At 32.9% G+C, this 19,161-nt stretch overlaps 1 protein-coding gene across 1 annotated transcript in view; it reads right to left on the bottom strand.

The window, feature by feature from the left end:
- Positions 1 to 12,888: 12,888 nt before the first annotated feature.
- LOC114578950 overlaps positions 12,889 to 19,161 on the bottom strand; it is a 112,703-nt gene continuing 106,430 nt past the window's right edge. Inside the window, exon 2 of the mRNA XM_028692575.1 lies at positions 12,889 to 13,180. Within this exon, the coding sequence (XP_028548408.1) occupies positions 12,889 to 13,180 (292 nt within the window). The remainder of the gene's footprint in view (positions 13,181 to 19,161) is intronic.

Genomic DNA, 19,161 nt, shown 5'->3' on the forward strand with positions numbered 1-19,161 from the left:
GCCACATGTTCACATGGATGCTATCAATACTGATAATTTGACTAATGACCAAGAAGTTTTTAACAGTACTTTAATTATTCCTACTACTGATTGTGATCATATTGTGTCTGATAATTCTCCTTTTATTGAAACCCAAAAGGATGCTAATGATGGACCGCCTTTACATTGAATTATTAATGAAAATGTGTCTGATTCCATTGATGTTGTGCCTTTTCATGAGCTTTCTAATACTTTAGACGAATAGGATGGGTCTTTGGGAGCAAATGGTGACATACAATTGGCCTCTAAAGAGGGTGAAACAAAGGACATGCCATTAGAAGAATGTGAGTTTGTTTCTATGGATTATGTTTCTTCTTTACCTAAATGCACTAAGGTTTCTTTTAGGATAAATAATGATAATTGGGCGGAGGATGGTATGTTTATGGAAGATGAATATCTATTGAATCAACATAATGATGGTAAGACCCCTTCTACTTCCAACTATAATAGCGATGCTTTTACTAATACTGAGGATATACATATTAATGCTAAATATTTTTCTAGGGATGATAATGATACTAGCTTTATTAAAGTGCATAGTAAAAGAGGGAGGAAGCCAAAACATATTACCTTGCAAGCTCCTAGAAACAGCCACTCAAATACTTCTCATTAAGCTTTTATTTAGGTTTAGTATAATTATTTGCAATGTTAGGGGCATTGGTTGCCCATCTTATCGTATTCGTGTTAAGAATTTATATCGTGTATACAATATTTCTATTCTTGTTCCTCTTGAACCTCTTATTTCCTCATCTAGGTTATTAAACACTTCTCAATTTTTGGGTTTTAACCATGCTTTTTTTATTGTGTCCAACAAAATTTGGGTCTTTTTGGAAAAACCCGGTTAAAGTTGATGTTATTGGTGACTTTACTCAAGTGTTACATTATAAAATTGAGGTCTTTAATTTCCATTGTTGTGCTTCTTTTATATACATTGCTTCATCTCTTTACATTAGAAAAGTGCGTTGGGACTCTCTAATTAATTTTCAAAGTCTTTACAACTTGTCTTGGTTTTTTGGTGGTGATTTTAATGCTATTACTAGTCCTTCTAAAAGAATTGGTGGTTTCTTGGTTTTTTGGTGGTGATTTTGGCCTGTAATTTGATTGATAGTGGTTTTGTGGGTAATAAGTTTACTTGGAATAGGGGCCACCTATGGAAAAGGCTTGATCATGTCCTCTTCAATGACTCTTGGCTTAATTCCATTAACTCTCCTAATGTGCATCATCTTAGTAGAACCTTATCTAACCATTCTCTTTTACTTATTTCCATTAATTATAGATAGTTTAATTCTCCTTCTCAATTTAGATTCCAAAACATGTGGTTGCTTCACAATTCTTTTTTTGAGGTTGTTCAAAATAATTGGCATGCCCCTGTTATGCCAAACCATTCTATTTCTGGAATGAGGAGATTTTGGCTTAAGCGTAAAAGGTTAAAACAAGTTCTTAATTCATGGAATCACCATATTTTTAAAAACATTTTTTCTAACATTCTGCATGCTAAGCAACTTGTGACTTCGACTGAGATTTTGTATCAAAATAATCCTACTGATGTTCATTTTAATCTTCTAAAGAAGCATAAAGTTGATCTTTTTAATTTTCAAGCTCCGGAAGAGGTTTTTTGGAAATAGAAAGATGCTACTAAACATTAGGTTGAAGGTGATAATAATACAAAGTATTTCCATGTGCTTGTTAGAAGAAAAAGGGTTAAAAATAGTATCAATAAAATCCAAAGGGAAGATGGCACCTTTACTGATAACACTGTTGAGATTGCTAGTTTGGCTATCCACCATTTCAATACTCATTTTAACAAAGCTTTCAATCCTATTCAAGTTTTTTATCACTCCTTTATTCCTAGGCTTATATCCCTTGAGGATAATTTTTCTCATTCTAGGTCTTCGACTTTGGAGGAGGGTAAAGAGACTCTTATGGGTATGAATAGTGATTCTATGGCTGGTCCTTATGGTTTTACCACTCTTTTCTTTTAAAATGCATGGCAGATTATTTATAATGATATTTATGATACAGTTATGGATTTCTTTGCTTGCAACCTGATTTTGAAGTTTTTCACTTCTACATCTATTATGCTCATTCCCAAGAACAACTCGACTACTACTTGGAATGACTTTCATCCTTTTAGTCTTTGTACATTCTTTAGCAAATTGCTCTCTAAGATTATTATGAATCATCTTACTGTGTTTTTACCTAAAATTATTTCCCCTTTTCAGATGGGTTTTATGAAAGGTAGATCCATCACCGATAACATTTTGTTGGCTCAAGAATTTTTTCAAGATTTGGATGTTCGTGTGAGAGGGGGAAATTTGATTTTGAAATTGGATATTGCACAGGCTTATGACAATATTGATTGAAGCTTTATTTATCTTATCCTTGAGCTTTTTTGTTTTAATTCTGTGTTTATTAAACTTATTAAGAATTTCATTGCTAATGTCTATTACTCTATAATTGTTAATGGTTTTAATCATGGTTTTTGTAAGTCTTCTCATGTCTTGAGGCAAGGTGATCCAATCTCTCCCTCCCTGTTTATTATTGCTGCTGAATTTCTTTATAGGGGTCTTTCCAATTTATTTGGGAATAATCATGATCTTTATTTTAAAACTTTGGGAGGTTATCATATTTCTCATTTATGTTTTGCGGATGATTTTATTGTGTTCACTAATGAGACTATTAATAAAGTTAAAAAAATTATGGATTTCTTTAATCATTTTGAGTTGGTTAGTGGTTTGTTCTTTAACAAACATAAAAGTTATTTTATTGCTTCTAAGAGAATTTCTAATGATCGTATTTTAGCGATAAAAGATATTAGTGGCTTTGCTCAGGCTCACTTGCCTATCAAATATCTTGAAGTTCCTCTTTTTTAAAGGTCGAAAGACTACTTTTTTGTTTCATGATATTATTGCTTCTGTTCAAAATAAGCTTCTATCTTGGGATTCCAATTTTCTTAGCTTTGGTGGTAGACTTACTTTGATCAAAGTATTCTTTGTGCTTTACCGATTTACACTTTTCAAACCATTTTTCCTAATCAATCTATTTGTAATATGGTTCACAAGCTTATCAATAATTTCTTCTGGAAAGGTACCTCTTCTAGCTCTAAAATTAATTGGGCCGCTTGGGAGAAGTGTTGTGGTGTTTTGGGGGAAGGTGGTCTTGGGTATAAAAATTTAAAAGATCTTGCTAAGGCTTTCTCCTTGAAATTGTGGTATAATTTACGCACTAAAGATAGCCTTTGGGCTAAGTTTCTAATAGCTAAGTATTGTGATGGTAAACACCCATCTAATATTTTTCCTAAGCCTGGTATTTCTAAAGTTTGGAGAAGGTTGTGCAAGGTTAAATGGGAGGTGGAGCCCTTTATTTCTTGGGGGCTTGGTGAAGGTAATATCTTCTTCTGGCTAGACAAATGGTTAGGTAACGAGTCTATTAACTCCATTCTCAATTCTACTTCTAATGCTTCTATTAAAGTTAATTATTTTTTTAATAATAATTGTTGGGTTGTTGATAAGCTTTCTAATCTGATTCCTGATTACATTCTCCATCGTATTTTAAATTTACCTATCAATACTGGTTCTAAAGATATTATTTTGTGTGATTTATCTAAAGATGGACATTTTTACTTAAAAAGTGCTTGGCATGCCTTTAGAACCAAGGGTAATACTGATAATATTTTAACTAATATTTGGCATAAGAGCATTCCCTCTTCTGTCTCTATTTTTGTTTGGAGAGTCTTGCATAGATTTATTCCTACAGAAGATAATCTCATCAAAAAGGTTTAATTTTAGCTTCCAAGGGTCAATTTTGCTATCATATAGAGAATATGCATCATGTTTTTTTATCTGGTCCTATGGATGTTAGAATTTGGGTTTACTTTAATGATTTATTTTAGATAAATTGCTTTAATTCTCATCTTTCCCTTAAATCCTTACTTAAATGTTGGTTTAGTAATTCTAAAGGCCACATTCACAAACTTATTCCTTCCCTCATTATGTGGATTCTTTGGTTGGAAAGGAATAACTCCCTTTTCAATGGTGTTAGGATGTGCCACCATAATCTCATTCAGAAAGTTAAAGATAAGGTTGTTGTTCTTTTGGCTATCAATTTGATCTCTATTAAGAATTTTAAAAACTGCTACTTTGTGCTTAATGTCTTAGGGTATAATAAGGAAAGTGTTCCTTCTTTTGTTTATACTATTCATTGGAACAAGCCCCCTAATAACTTCTTTAAATTAAATATTGATGCTACGGTTTCTAATGCTGTTGTTGTTTATGGTGGGGTTGTTAGGGACAGCACTTGCTGCCTCATTGTTGGCTTTGCGGGGCCGTTGCACAATGGTGATTATCTAACTGTTATCCTTAGGGCTATTTTATATGGTACTCAATTGTGCATCTCTCTTAATGTTTTTAACCTGTATATTGAAGTTAATTCTAGTTTCAACTTTCTTCCTCTTCTTACTGATGTGGATTTGTGTTGCAACCCGAATATTTTTTATCAAATTAGAGATATTAAATAGCATTTGTTACTTTTAAACTGTTCTTTTCATCATATTAACAAGGATGGTAATGCCTCTACTACTTTGTTAGCTAGGTGGGGTTGTGATCTCAATGGTGTTTCTAACTTTATTTGGTCCAATAGTCTTGCTCCTTTTCATGGGCTACTTAAGCATGAGGCGCGTGGGGTTCCTTATGTTTTTATATAACTGTTTTGGGTTTTGGTTGCTGATCTTGTTGTTCCACTTGCATTGGATAATGCTCTATATGATCTTGCTGTCTTTGTGGGTTTGTTGGTTCTATTTGTTAGCCTACTGGGGGTTGGTTTTTTGGCTTTCTTGGAGCATTAATATTGATGGCTGGTCTTTCAGTGTTGTGAAGGAGGTGAACCTCTATGGTTTTTTTTGGTGGTGTCTTGACCCGTTGGCTATTTTTATGGTTATTGTTATTGCTGGTCTTTTGGTGTTGGCTGATTTTTCCTTCATTTTTTGGGGCTATTATGTGTTTCTTCTTGTCTGTAACGGTGTCTCAATCGTTGGTTACCTTATGATTTATTACAGACATCATTTTGTGTTTTTTTGTTTAGCTAATTTTAGTGTGAGTTTTGACTTAAGCTTTGATCTCACTGGTTATATTACTAATGGTCTATCCCATTGTTGCTCTTCTACCTTCAAAATTTTGTATGTTGGGGGTAACAGTGGGGATATGGCTGAGCTTTCCTCTTATGTGGTTGTGGCTATTTTGTGGCTTATTACCTGCAGTTGTTCTCGATTGTGCCTGTAATTTCTCTGCTCGGGTTGCCTGGTTTGATTTTTCTTCTGTGCTATATTAGTCTTTTTTTTTTTTTGCTGTTGGGGGCATCCTTCTAGTGCTGGCTGAAACTTTAAGATGGAGTGGCGGTGGTTGTATAATGTTGGTATGTTGTGTTGTCTGCATCCTCTCAGCTTTTGGTGGACTGTTTTGGGCTATGGCAATGGTTATATCACTCAGTTGTGCTTTTTTCCTTCTGTTAATTCTCGGTTTGGCTGGCTAGGCTTTATTTAGTGGGTTTTTGGTTTCCATGAGGTAGGATTGAGTGGCTTGTGGATGTTACAAATAAGGCTAATAATTTCATTATGAGCTCTTTAAGTCTTAATTCCATGATTAGCTTCACTTGGCACATTTTTCATTGCATTACCTATTTTCATATATGTTTTTTATACTTTTGTGATTATTTATCCTATTTTGTGTGGTGGTGTAGCATTTCCTTTTGCAATAGCTTATCTTTGCAGGTGGAGCTTCTTGTGGATCAGTCCAAGGTTCCTTTTTTTGCAGGTCTTTGCCTTTCTCAATTTTGCTTCAGGAAGCTCGTGATGAAAGTTCATATCCATTGCTTTCCTATTTTTTTGGTGCCCCTCCTTGTGCACCATAGATTATATCTAGGTTATTTTGTATTTTGTCGTACTAGGAACCTTGAGCTTTTAGGATTTCTTGTTGTTTTTATTGCAGCTCGTTTGAGCAGTAGCAAAGCTCAAGGTCCCTTTAAGGACCTTGTAATTTTAATTTTAATCAATGCGTAGGCCCCTCAGTGGATTTTTTCTTTAAAAAGAAGTTCTTTCTACCAAAAGTTTCAAAAATTATTATGGTGTTTCTATTGACTTAGGTATCAGGTTGGAGGCTCCTTTGATTTCTTCTCACCCTCATTTTATCTCTTGGGTTAAATTGGCTTTTGGTTGCTTTAAACTATATGTTGGTGTTGCCAATGAGATTAATAGCATGGTGTGTGGTGGCCTCATTAGGGATTGCCATGGTAATATTATTCTTGCATTTGCAGTTCCTTTACTTAATGGTAATTTTTATCTGGCATTTCTTAGTACGATTCTTTATGGTTTCAGAATTTGTATGTCTCTTGGTATTTCTATTATTGGTATTGAGATAGATTATAGTGATAAAACTTAGTGAAATTTTGAAGGTGTTTATTCTGTTTGTAATTCTGAGGTTTTTTATTGTTAGGGATATTCAAATTTGATGGTTTTTATCAAAGTTTCTCTCTCCCATGTTTTTAAGGAAGGTAATGATTGTGCCAATTGGTTGGCTCATTTTTTATCTCTGATTGAATGCTTCACTGATTTCTTGGAAGCCAATGTTGCTACTCCTTTAAAATATCTTTTAAGATTGGACAAAATTTGTTTACTTTATGTTTGGATTTAATATGTTTCCTTTTTGTTTATCTAGTTTGTGCGTGGTGAATTTTTCCCAGGTTTGGGTTTGCTCTTCTGAATTTTCTTGATAGGTCCCTTGTTTTCTATTTTGTTGATATGGAGGCTTTTATCTGGCTTTGTTATGGGCTTATGGGGCTGAGCGATGATTACAATGGTTTTTACTTGATAGGTATCCCTGTTGTTGATCTCCTTCTTCTGGTTTTGGCTTTTGCTCATCTTTATTATTGGGTTATCTAGTTACGGAATGTGGTGTTATATTTGGGCTCATCGGTGGCCCATCGTTGGTTTTCTAGGTTGTTCTATTTGGCTGATGCGCTGGGTCTTATTCTAGAGGCTATCAAGGATTTCCTTGGTATGTTATATCTGTTCTATGGTGGTTTTTGGTTTAATTATGGTTTCATTATGGGCACCTAGGTGGTGGTTTACTGGGTTTTCCAATTTTGTAGAGATTGTTGGTGTCTTATTATTGTCCTTATGCTACTTTTATGTGAGGATTGGTTTCACTTTCCTTGGGTGTATAGTTGGCTTCTTATTGGGATGGGGAATTTTTCTTCTAGGTATTCTTTCGATTTGTACCTGAAGCCATTTAAAACTTCGGGGGGATGGGGGGGGGGGGGGTTTGATGGAGCAGCATTTGGATTTTTCCTTTGATGTTTGCAAGATCCATTTCTTTCCAGAAGCTCTTTCTGCCCGAGCCTTCTCTTTTTCCCGTTGCATGTTTTTATTTATTTTTTATTTTTGAAGAAGCAAAAGATGCATTATAGAAAAAAAATAAAGCAAGCAACCTACAAAAGTTGATTCCTCCTTTTACAAATTAAAAAAAAAAAAGGAACCTTATTCAAAACCTAAAATTTTACAAAATAAATTTTGCTAAAATAAGCAAAGTTAAGCACCAAATTCGCTAACCTATTACATAATCCTTCCTTACAATTAAAAATTGTACCCAAAATTGAAATTCTTGAAAAAAAATCAATATTCTCCTCCTTTGGACGCCTTTAATTCCGATGCACCTTGAAGAAATGAAATAATGTTAGAGTTGTCACCACAATGATAATACCTTTGTATTTGAACATCCAACCTTTAATTACTTCCTTCAAAGAAAGAATTGCTAGAAGTTCCATTAGTGAAGTGTCCCAATGAACATAAGATTTTCCAAATGCCAACAAAAATCTTCCTTTGCAATCTCGAAAAACCCCTCCAATTCCAAATCTATATGAAGAGACTAGAGAGGCATCAAAATTGACTTTAAACCAGTCAGGGGGAGGAGGATTGCAAAGATTGGATAGTCTAAATGAATGGTTAGCATCCCAGTGGCCCGCGTTGAAATAATAAAATCTATTTGAAACTGAAGAATAACAAACAACATTAGAAGCAATGAGAACCGAACTCTATTCCAAACCATCATGAATGAATTTCTTCCTAGCTTTCCATGAGAGGAAAACCGCATTACAATAAAGATTAAGAAGCATGCAGTCTTTTTGAGCAAGGAGATCCAAACAATTAAGACATTCTTCAAATCAGTTAAGTGAAGGAATACCAAATCCCCACATATTTAAATGTTGCAATACTTCCTTAAGTTTCACACAATTGTTGGAAATGTGATCAATGTCGTCAACATCATAACATCCTCTAGGACATTTGTATTTGCCAATTAATCTTCTATAGGATAAAAACTAAAATTTAGGAATAGAACTTTTACATGATCTCCACCAAAATACTTCTACCCAAGAGCTTAGTTTTGCTTCTTTTGATCCACTTCCATACCTGAATATCATTACCGTGTCGGCTTGAAGCTCCGAAAGCCAATCCAAAAATAATTTTTCCAGATTTTTGATTTATCAACTCCATACAATCTTCAATGATTTCTGGAATTAATTTCACCTACATAATTATTTTAATAACTCCTCTTCATTACAACATCCGTCTTCAATAAAATCTTTAACAAAACTGCAAAATCGTCATGGGAAACAACAAATGTAGACCATTTGTTAACACATTTATCCATAATCCAAGTATCATTGAAGGCATCAACTGAACCACCATTTGTAATTAACCACCTAACAATAGGATTAAGCAATCCTCCTCCACTATTTATAGGTTTCCAAGTAGATGAACATCCTCTCCTTGTATACCCCACATCCAACCAAGAACCATACTTAGGAACCAATAACTTATGCAACTAGGATCCTTATTTTGATAAAATCTCCAAGCCAACCTTGCTCTTAATGCCGGATCTTTAGAAACACTTGAATATAAACCTCGGCCCCCCGAACTCAAAGGCATACATATATCAATTCAACTTACATAGTGTAAATCAAATCTTCCATTAGACTTGTTCCAAATAAAACTCCTACACAATTTGTCAATTTCCGCTAGCACCCATTTTGGAACAAGAGAATGAGTAGCATGAAAAGTGGGATAAGACAACATTACTGATTTAACCAAGGTGAGTTTTCCCACCAATGAAATAAACTTACTTCCCCATATATTAAGCATCCTCAAGGCTTTGTCAATAATGGAAAGCATCACTTGCTACTTTTCTTAAGCCCATAATATAAGAAATGATTTTTTTCTTTTACTCACAAATTTACCAAATATAATTGCTAATTTTCCCACAATTATACATTGTCCAGTCTAACCACAAAAATCATTAAGGATACCCTTGATTTCCTTTACATCATTCTTGTTGGCTTCTAAAAACATAATAACATGGTCTGCATAAAGTATATGGGACAGTCTTGGAACTACTGAACTATTGCTAATCCCACATAAGCTTTAAGCAAAATCATTAGCAAGTAGTTGAGAAAAAAGAATAAAAAGAAGAGGAGACAAAGGACAACCTTATCGAAATCCACTCTTTGCTTCGATCCAGTAAAAGAAGTTTCCATTAACAGTCAATGAGAAAGAGAAATCTTCAACACACTCTAAAATCAATTTAGAAAACTTGGAAGGAAAGCCAAAATAATCCAAGACTTTCCTTAGAGTTGACTAAGATATAGAGTCATACGCTTGTTCTATGGTGACCTTAAAAGAAACAAGGCCTTTAGCAGCTCTAGAATATATGAATTTATGAAATAATTCTTGAGAAATCAACACATGATCTGACAAATATCTTCCTTTAATAAAAGCCACTTGCTCCTCCGAGATCAACTTTGGAAAAACATCAATTAATCTGTTCAAGTCACCTTAGCCGCCACCTTGTAAACTGAATTACATAAACTTTTTGGTCTATAGTTGGATTGGTAGACTGGGTAGGAAACCTTAAGAATGAGAACAATGAACGTTTCTTTCCATATAACATTCAATTCTCCATTGCAAAGAAAATATTTGATAGCATTCCAAAAAATTGATTTGATGATGTCCCAATAAGCTTTAATAAATGAATAGGAAACACCATTCTTACTGGGAGAGATATTTCCACTTGTTTGCTTCAACACTAACTCTACCTCTTCAATAGAGAAATCCCTTTCAAATAAACTATAGTCAAAATGATTAAGACAATTCAATGCTGGTGGCCAACCGCCCAAGTTACGTCTCCTGTATTCCTATTTTTTCTTGAAAAAATAGAAGAAAACTTCTTCAATAAGTTTTTGCTCCTCCACCACAATGCCATTTTCATCTTTATCTTTTGCAATACAATTAATATTCCTCCTTTCATTAGCATAAGAATGAAAAAACCTTGAGTTACAATCACCATCCACTAACCACTTTACCTTAGCTCTCTTCTTCCACCAAGAGTTTATCCAAGCCAAGGTTGAATTTAACTCATTTACTTTGGCTTTAAGGCTACAACTATTTGTTTCTGAGAGGTAACCATTAATTGATTCCTTTGTTTGAAGATCTATAATCTCTTTGAAAAGGTCTTCCTTTAGTTGATTAAGATTCTTTAATTTAGCTTTACTCCAAAAAACAAAGATTTCAAAGTTCTTCTAAACTTGATGTTGAGAATATGAGAGCTGCTCCCATGATAAGTTTTCTTCCACTCCTTCTTCATCACAGCCTTTAAAGATAGATATGAAGTCCAAATGTCCTCAAACATAATATTCCTATTTGAAACTAGATTAAAATCTAGTATAATTAAAAGAATTGGGCAATGGTATGAAGCCACTCTAGCTAAATGTTTAACCACCAAGCGATGGGAAGAACTCAAGGATGTTGAATTGATAAAGCATCTATCTAGTCTTTCAAGAATCCATGCTCTGCCTACTTTATTGTAGCACCAAGTATACTTGGGGCCAATGAATCCCACCTCAAGAAGATCATTATTTACCAAAAGTTCCTTCATCTGCTTTGCCCTTGGGGAAAAAAAAACTTCTCCCCCCTTTTTTATCCTCTTTGGAAATTAAGCAATTGAAATCACCTCCTATTACCACAGGTAATTCTCCAGTGGAGTGTTTATCTAACATCTCCCACAAATCTCTTCTTTTATGCACCTCTTTTCTTCCATAAACTGAAGCTACTCTCCATGATCCTTTGTTAATTTTAAAGATCACCAATTACCAGTTGAGAAGAGTAAAAAAAAAAAAAAATCAACTAATTTTGAATTCCATAAAATAAGAATGCCTCAAGATAGCCCAGCTGATGGAACATGGAAAAAATCCCATCCATCGCCAACCATTAAATTGACTTTACTTCTATCAATTGAAGTCAACTTTATTCCAACCAAACCCAAAAAGAAAACACCATGAAGATTAACAAACTCCTTAAGATATAGAGAATCACTTTTTTTTTCTTGCTCCTCTACATTTACAAAAAGCCATTGATGACATTAATGAAAAATAGAGGAAGATGTCCCCATTGTACCTTTCACCTCCAAGTTTAATCTTCTACTCCTAGAAGATGTACTGACAGGCCACAAGCCTTTGAGTTATTTTGCTTTTTTCTTCTTGGTAAGTTGAGAGCCCGCTTATCCCACTTCAGCAACTTTTCCATCAAAAAACATAGCTTCTGAACATCTTGTAACATCAGTTGTTTCAACAGAAATTCCTCTATCTAGAGAGGCATTTACTTTTTCTCCCGCTTCAGCCATTACATCATCCATTTTTTTCAATTATCTCTCATTCTTCAACAAGGTCCATCAGGACTTTGAAGTAGTTATCATCTTTTGGAAGAATAGTCTTGGCAATTTCAGGTTCCACTACTTGAATTGAATTGCTACTAGTAACCATGTTTTGCAAGTTATATTATTCAAAACCAGCTTGATTAGTTTGAACAGCCTGAATAACATCCAAAATAGGGTCTAGAGTTCCAACACCATTTGCAACATTAAAATCTTTAGATTCCTTATTTACCACTTTTTCATAGACTTTCCTCCCTTCAGTCACCTTAGGATGAGGAATGAATTTCTTGTTAACAGAATTTTTTAAACCTCTTCATCCCATAATCTACCAACATCCATGGACCATATCCAACCTTGTCATTACAACCTTCTTCTATCAATTTTCCCTGAATAACTTCAGAAAAACCTACTTCAGAAGGACTCTTTGCATTCTCCAATTTCTTTTAACTTTTAGAATCATGATTAGACTCCAAAATGGATTGAACATAATTAGTTCTGACGTGGCCAATTTTTTTGCAATTAAAATAGAAGTTGGAAATTCATTCATACTCAACCTTCTGAAAGAACTTCCCACCAATTCCTTCCACCCAAACACCCAAAGGCAGCTTTGCATCTAGCTTAATATGAACACAAACCCTTCAGTATTCTCTTCTTCCCCACTAAAACATATTGTCATCAATCAAATATGGCTTCCCCACCATGGAAGCTATCCTACAAATGCTAATCTCATCCAAACACTAAAGTGGGATATTAGGCAACTGATCCAAATTGGTGTAGTTAAACCTTTAAGCGAATTAGGACAAACATTTTGAGACCATCTATCAATACCAATGATATCACCATTAACAAAACAAGATCCATTGGTCAATACACCTTTCAAATTCTCAAGCTCATAGAAAGAACATATAATCCATCCCATACCAAGCATCATGAGATGAAGCTTACCAAATTAAGACAAGAATTTTCTCAATTCTGAACTAATTAATGATAACAGAACCTCTCCACCAAAAACCTTGACCACTAGTGAATTTTGTATTTTTTTTTTTTTTGAATTTTCCAATTTGGTTTGTTTATGAAGCAACATAGTAGCGCCATCCTAAGATAAGGAGTTACCAAAATCTAATTCAGAAACATTTATATTTTCATTTTTGGTCCAGCCATTTTGTTGATTACCAATAACAGGACAGATATTAACATCAATAACATCATCTGCACAACTACCCAGATCACCTGATTTTGAATTATGAACCTTCACTAATTTAGACTGCAGTTTTACACCCTTATCAGGGTTATTTACCAGCTTATGAACATTAAGAACTTCAGAAACCTTCTCCTCTATAACAATATGTTCTTCCTGTCCAATGGTAGTGGATGCCATTCCTTCAGACCTCAAACAGTTGTTACCATCATTAATTGATTACCACACAGACTTTGATGAAGGGGAGGCTACTGAATCTCCCATAACTATTGCGGCAATCCAAATATGAAAGAATCTTTCACATTGTCTTCTAGAAATATCTTTTTTCTCATACCAAAAATTTTAACTTCCTTTTTATTCATCAAAAGACCACCTTCATTTATGGTTAATGGCATAATAGACTTCGGCTTATTTTTAGCGACTTGATTAAAACAGATCTTGTCATCTCCAAAAGCTGGAGGAGATGATGGAAGTGAACGAGTAGAAACATTAAGACCTCATAAATAGGAATGATGATCGTCGACTGGACCGCTAGCCATTGGTGGCCGGCGATTGCATAATCTCTAGATGGCCGAACAGTTTGGAGACGTTAAGCAGAGAGAATGTTAGTTTATTAGACACAGATTATACATTGGAGGAAGTTGAAAAAGTCATTTTCAGTCTTGGAAGCAACATATCTCCAGGAATTGATGGTATTCCTTATTCCTTTTTCAAAGCTTATTAGAAATTAATTTCTCAAGACATTTGGAAGGCTATTTCTCATTTCATTTCTACGAGAAAGATGAATGTCAAGTGGAAAGAGACTTTGGTGGTTCTTATTCCCAAGGTTCAAAATCTGGTATATCCTTCTCATTTTCATCCTATTATTTTATGTTTTTTCTATTTATAAAATTATTGCAAAACTTCTTTTAAATAGACTTACTTTGGTAATCAATGACTTGATTTCGGAAAATCAAGCTGCCTTTTTAAAAGTTAGATCTTTATCGGAGCATGTACTTTTGGTGCAAGAGATTTTTCATAAATTTAGATTTTCTAAATCTAAAAAAGGGATGATGGCAGTGAAAATTGATATGGAACAAGCATATGATTGCATGTCTTGGAATTCTTTGAAAAATATTCTGAATTACTTTGGGTTTCCTACAGGTTTTTCAAGTCTTCTTATGGAATGCGTTACAAATCCAAGATTTTCAATTCTTTTCAATGGAACCAAAACAAATTGGATTAAAGCTAAGAGTGGATTTAGACAGGGATGTCCACTTTCTCCCTATCTTTTCATCTTATGTTCCCAACTTTGAACCCAAACAAATTGGATTGAAGCTAAGAGTGGATTTTGACAGGGATGCCACTTTCTCCTTATCTTTTCATCTTATGTTCCCAACTTTTATCTTACAACTTGCACCAAAATGGTAAAAATCTAGGGATAAAAGTGGCTGCATCAGCACCCAAGGTCTCCCACCTTTTACTCCTCTGCCCAATGTACCCTTCCTAGAGAGGATAAGAAGAAGAAATCTAAAATTTTTTATGAAAAAGAAAATCCTATAGTATTCAAAGTTGGATCAACTTCTGCCATCCCTTTTATAAGAAAAGCATAGAAGAATACATATAATTGAAGAATTAGAAGGATGGTCATAAAAGCCAAAAAAATTACTATGTAGGAAGCCTTTGAGTAAGTTGAATATGAGGAAAGTTATGAGATCACTATTTCTGCTACATTTCCTCTCGTTGGTTGAAGTCACTATCACCCCCTTTCTACAACCCAAGTGAAAGAGGATGTTTATAGGATAGTATAATATCCACCATACCCTTTTTATAATTGAATTAAAATATAAATAAGAAGAAAATATAACTACCTGCATAACTTAGATTGCTGAAACTAAGGAAGAATACATTGGTCATATGCAGGGACTGATATCTAACAATTTGGTCAATAAATCCATAAAAGAAGAGAAGTCTTAAGAAAAACTGTTGACCTCACACTCTCCTAGAATCATCAAGTAGTATGTTAAACAACATGTCACATCTATTCTAGTAGATGGGTATCATTGGGTCCCATGAGAACAATCATCTAGATCAAAGTTGATAGTTTTTGTAGGCTCTATCTAAAATCGATTAAGCAAGTGGTGAACCACCTTTATCTATTAAAATCTTCAAAATCATCTCCCATTGTATCCAGTTCAATTAGTGAAAGTAGTCATGGTACATTGAAAACATCTATGAATAAAAATAAAAATAAAAAGACCCAAATCTTCTTAGAAAGTGTTTGCCCTAGCTAAGATCAATCAAATAAGAATAAGCAATCACAAATATTAATCTATAGGCCCCTGACTGAGGGTTATGTCCCATCAACTTTGTCAAATGGTAATATATTATATTCATATTCATGTAACAATACACCATCTCCAAAGGAGGAAACACAACAACCCACTATTTGTGCCACTCTAATGATTATCATATTGATAAGTGTTAATAATGTATTATTTTATGTGTTAAATTTTTAGTGAAAATGTTTAATTTTAGTTGTACTTTGTAGGAAAAATACAAAAAGGGCACAAAATTTGCATTCACCGATGTAGATTTAGTTAATTCAATGCTGCAATGCCATCAAGGACACTACCAGGGCACCATAATATCAACAAGGCAACACAAGCTTCTCTATTTGACAGCACCGTGATATCAAAATGGTTATCTTGGTCCTGCAATGTTCTTTGTCTTCAAGCATTGTGGCGTCACAACCTATCATGCATTAGCATGAAAATTTCTACTCGGACACTAAGGTATTTAAATGTTAGTAGCACCGTAATGTAGCAATTATAACTTCCAAAGGACATAATCTACCAATCAAGCGACATGAGTGTTCATTATGTAACTGATCCACCTTCATAAGCACAGTGGTAAATGAAAAAAATTATATTGGTGTTTGGATAATTTATGGACATTACAATGCTGATCTTTTTTCAAGTGCTATAGTACTGGAAGAATAATTTATTTTTTCCTATAAATAGCCAATGTGTTGTGTTATATTTATTAAAGAGTTCAGTCACTTATATATATTTGGTAGTTTTTAGAGTCATTCTTTAGATCTCTCTTCGATCCAATTTTAAGAGAGATTTGCAAAGTATTGGATATAATCATTAAAATGTTCAATCAATATTTTTTAGCAACTCTGTACATTAAGGAAGAAGGGTATACATTGAACATTCCTCATGATATCATTTTCATATTATTTTGTTCTATTATGAACTTAATAAAAATGAGTTTCCTTATTTTTTTCTTCCATGTCTTATTAATTATCTAGTTTTTGATTGATGTTTTACATAACATATTAAGTACTAATGAAGATTCTTGTACTCAAATGTTAAATAATGTTTTTAATATTACCATGTTTTTATTTAATGCATATAGGGTCTATTTATGTAGTTAAAACCTAGTGAGATGTACAACCTCAATGAAGTAATCCAAGAACAACAAAGAATATTAAAATAGTATATTTGTATACCTAGACATAGGATATAAAGTATGCTAAGTTTTTAACGAGATGATACAACTAGCTGAAGTCAACAAATATCCTTTTTACTCCTATAAGGTTGATAGAGTTCTTGGGATGCATATGCTTTGAATCATATTATAAGTAAGAATTTTATTAGAAAAGATATGCAATTTAATTTATTTAATACTGTAATTAAAGGAACATTAATGTCTAAGTACTTTGTAGAAGCCTTTGAATTAATAGAGAAAATGATAATAAATATTTTCTAGTTTCCTGCTGATAGGGTAAATCCTAAGTAAGTATAAAAAATTTATGAATATGATGATTTATAAATTAATATTACACAAGTTACAATAATTTATTAAAAATTAGATATTTTAAAAATTAAAACCAGGGAAGATGAATATGATAATTTCAATATCAATTCATAAATCTTAGAGCCGCACCACCTAAATTTGGACAACTCCATCTTTATCCCTATTATTTTGAAAAACTTTATCATGATATGAATGAGAAAATACCCTTAGAGAATATTATTTTATGACTAGGAATCTAAATGAAAAATTAATTTTTTTCTCTTAACAAAATTGAGGATCAAATAGGGAAACTTTCTAGGTTGTTTAATTATAAAAAAATGGAAGAACAATATCATAATATCGAACTTAAAGTGGGAGTGATTTAGGAGATCCTAACAAAGATAGAGTTTTAGCTCAAAATGATGATAGTGATGTTGAACAAGTAGAAGATAAATTGTTAAGAAAATAACCTGAAATTTTAAAAAACTAGAACAAGTAGTTAGGAGGGCTGTAGTGAGTCCTCCACCAACTTTCCCTTAGATATTGATTGAACAAAATTTTTAATGGTGTTTAAAAAATTAACTTTTAATATTCCTTTCTCTAAAGCTTTATAAAAAATACCAAAATATTAAAAATTTATGAAGGATATGTTAAATTAGAAATCGAAGTAACGTGAATTTGAAACTGTGACATTATCTACAAAGTCTAATGTTATAATTCTGAAGGAACTTCTTAAAAAAATTAAGGACCCTTGAAGCTTTTCCATTCCTTTTACTGTTGCTAAAAATTTTTGTGGGAGAGATTTATTTGATTTAGGATCTAGAATCAATCTAACATAACTCTTTATTTTTAAAAGAGTAAATATATGAGAGGTTCAACCCACATCAATTACTCTTTAGTTACCTGATAAATATTTCACTTACCTAGGAGGAGTAATAGAAGATGTGTTGATTAAATCTGATAAATTCATTTTTCCTATAGTTATTTTTATTGTAGATATGGAAGAGATAAGGAAATACATCTCATTTTAAGAAGACCATTCTTAGCCAGTGGTCAAGCCATAATTGATGTATAGAAGGGTGAATCTACTATGAGAGTTCATGATTATGATGTTAAAATTTATGTACTTAAATCTATCAAATCTCATCAAGAAAGGATTAAAGATTACTTTAGGGAGGATTTAGAAGATGAGATAATAGAGAATCTTTAGCAGGAGTTGTTAGAAGGAGAATTTTCTGAAGAGGAAGAAGCTGAAGAGATAAAAGAAATGTTAGGGTAATCTGTAATAAGGAATGAAAGCTTCATCAATAAAAAATTTACATTAATTGAAACTTCCTCTTTTGAGAAAACTTTAAAACCATCTATTGAGGAAACCCATATTTTAGAGCTTCAGGTTTTACCTTTCCATCTCGAGCATACTTTTTTGGGTAATAACTCTGCTCTTCCAATAATTATTTTAGTAAATTTGTACCACATCATCAAAGTGAATTGATTAGGGTGTAGAATAATTTTAAAAGAGATTTTAGGTGGCCAATTGCTGACATTAAGGCGATTAGTTATTCAATTTACAAGCACATAATTTTATAAATAAGCCAATTGAATACTGAAAGTTAATCCTCAAAAAAGACTTAACACTTTTATGAAAGACATTATTAAAAAATAGTCTTTTAAATGGATTGATGCTGGAATTATTTATGCTATTTTAGATAGCTCAAAGGTTAGTCCTAGTCATTATGTTTCTAAAAAAGGAGGATTGTTTATTATAATAAATGTGCAAAATGAGCTTATCCCCTATATAATTATTACAGGATGGAGGATTTGTATAGATTATAGGAAATTAAATAAAACCACTAGAAAAGATGACTTTTGCTTGCCTTTTCTTGATCAAATGCTAGATAAGTTGGCATGAAATTTATTTTATTATTTCTTAGATGGATATTATGGATATCATCACACTTCTAATGCACCTAAAGATCAAGATAAAATTACTTTCAGTTGTTCTCATGAAACTTTTTCTTTTAAGAGAGTGATTTTTGGTATGTTCATTGCTTTTACTAGTTTTCAATGATGTATGATGTTTATATTTTAAACATCATAGATTTGGGTACTAAAACTTTCAAGGTTGATTTCTCAGTATTTGGCAATACATTTGATTCTTGTTTTGAGCTTTTAACTTTTATTTTGAAAATATGTGTAGACATAAATTTAGTGTTAATTTGGAAGAAGTGTTAATTTATGATAACTGAAGGTATTATCTTAGGGCATCAAATTTCTAAGAAAGGATTGGAAGTTGACATTGCAAAAGTTTAGGTTGAAATCACTAAATGACAAGAGGGGGGGGGGGGGGGGGGAGTTGGGGGTTTTTAAATTTTTTTTAAAAAAAAAAAA

Source organism: Dendrobium catenatum, unplaced genomic scaffold (assembly GCF_001605985.2).
Source record: "Dendrobium catenatum unplaced genomic scaffold, ASM160598v2 original_scaffold_232749, whole genome shotgun sequence".
NCBI lineage: Eukaryota > Viridiplantae > Streptophyta > Magnoliopsida > Asparagales > Orchidaceae > Dendrobium > Dendrobium catenatum.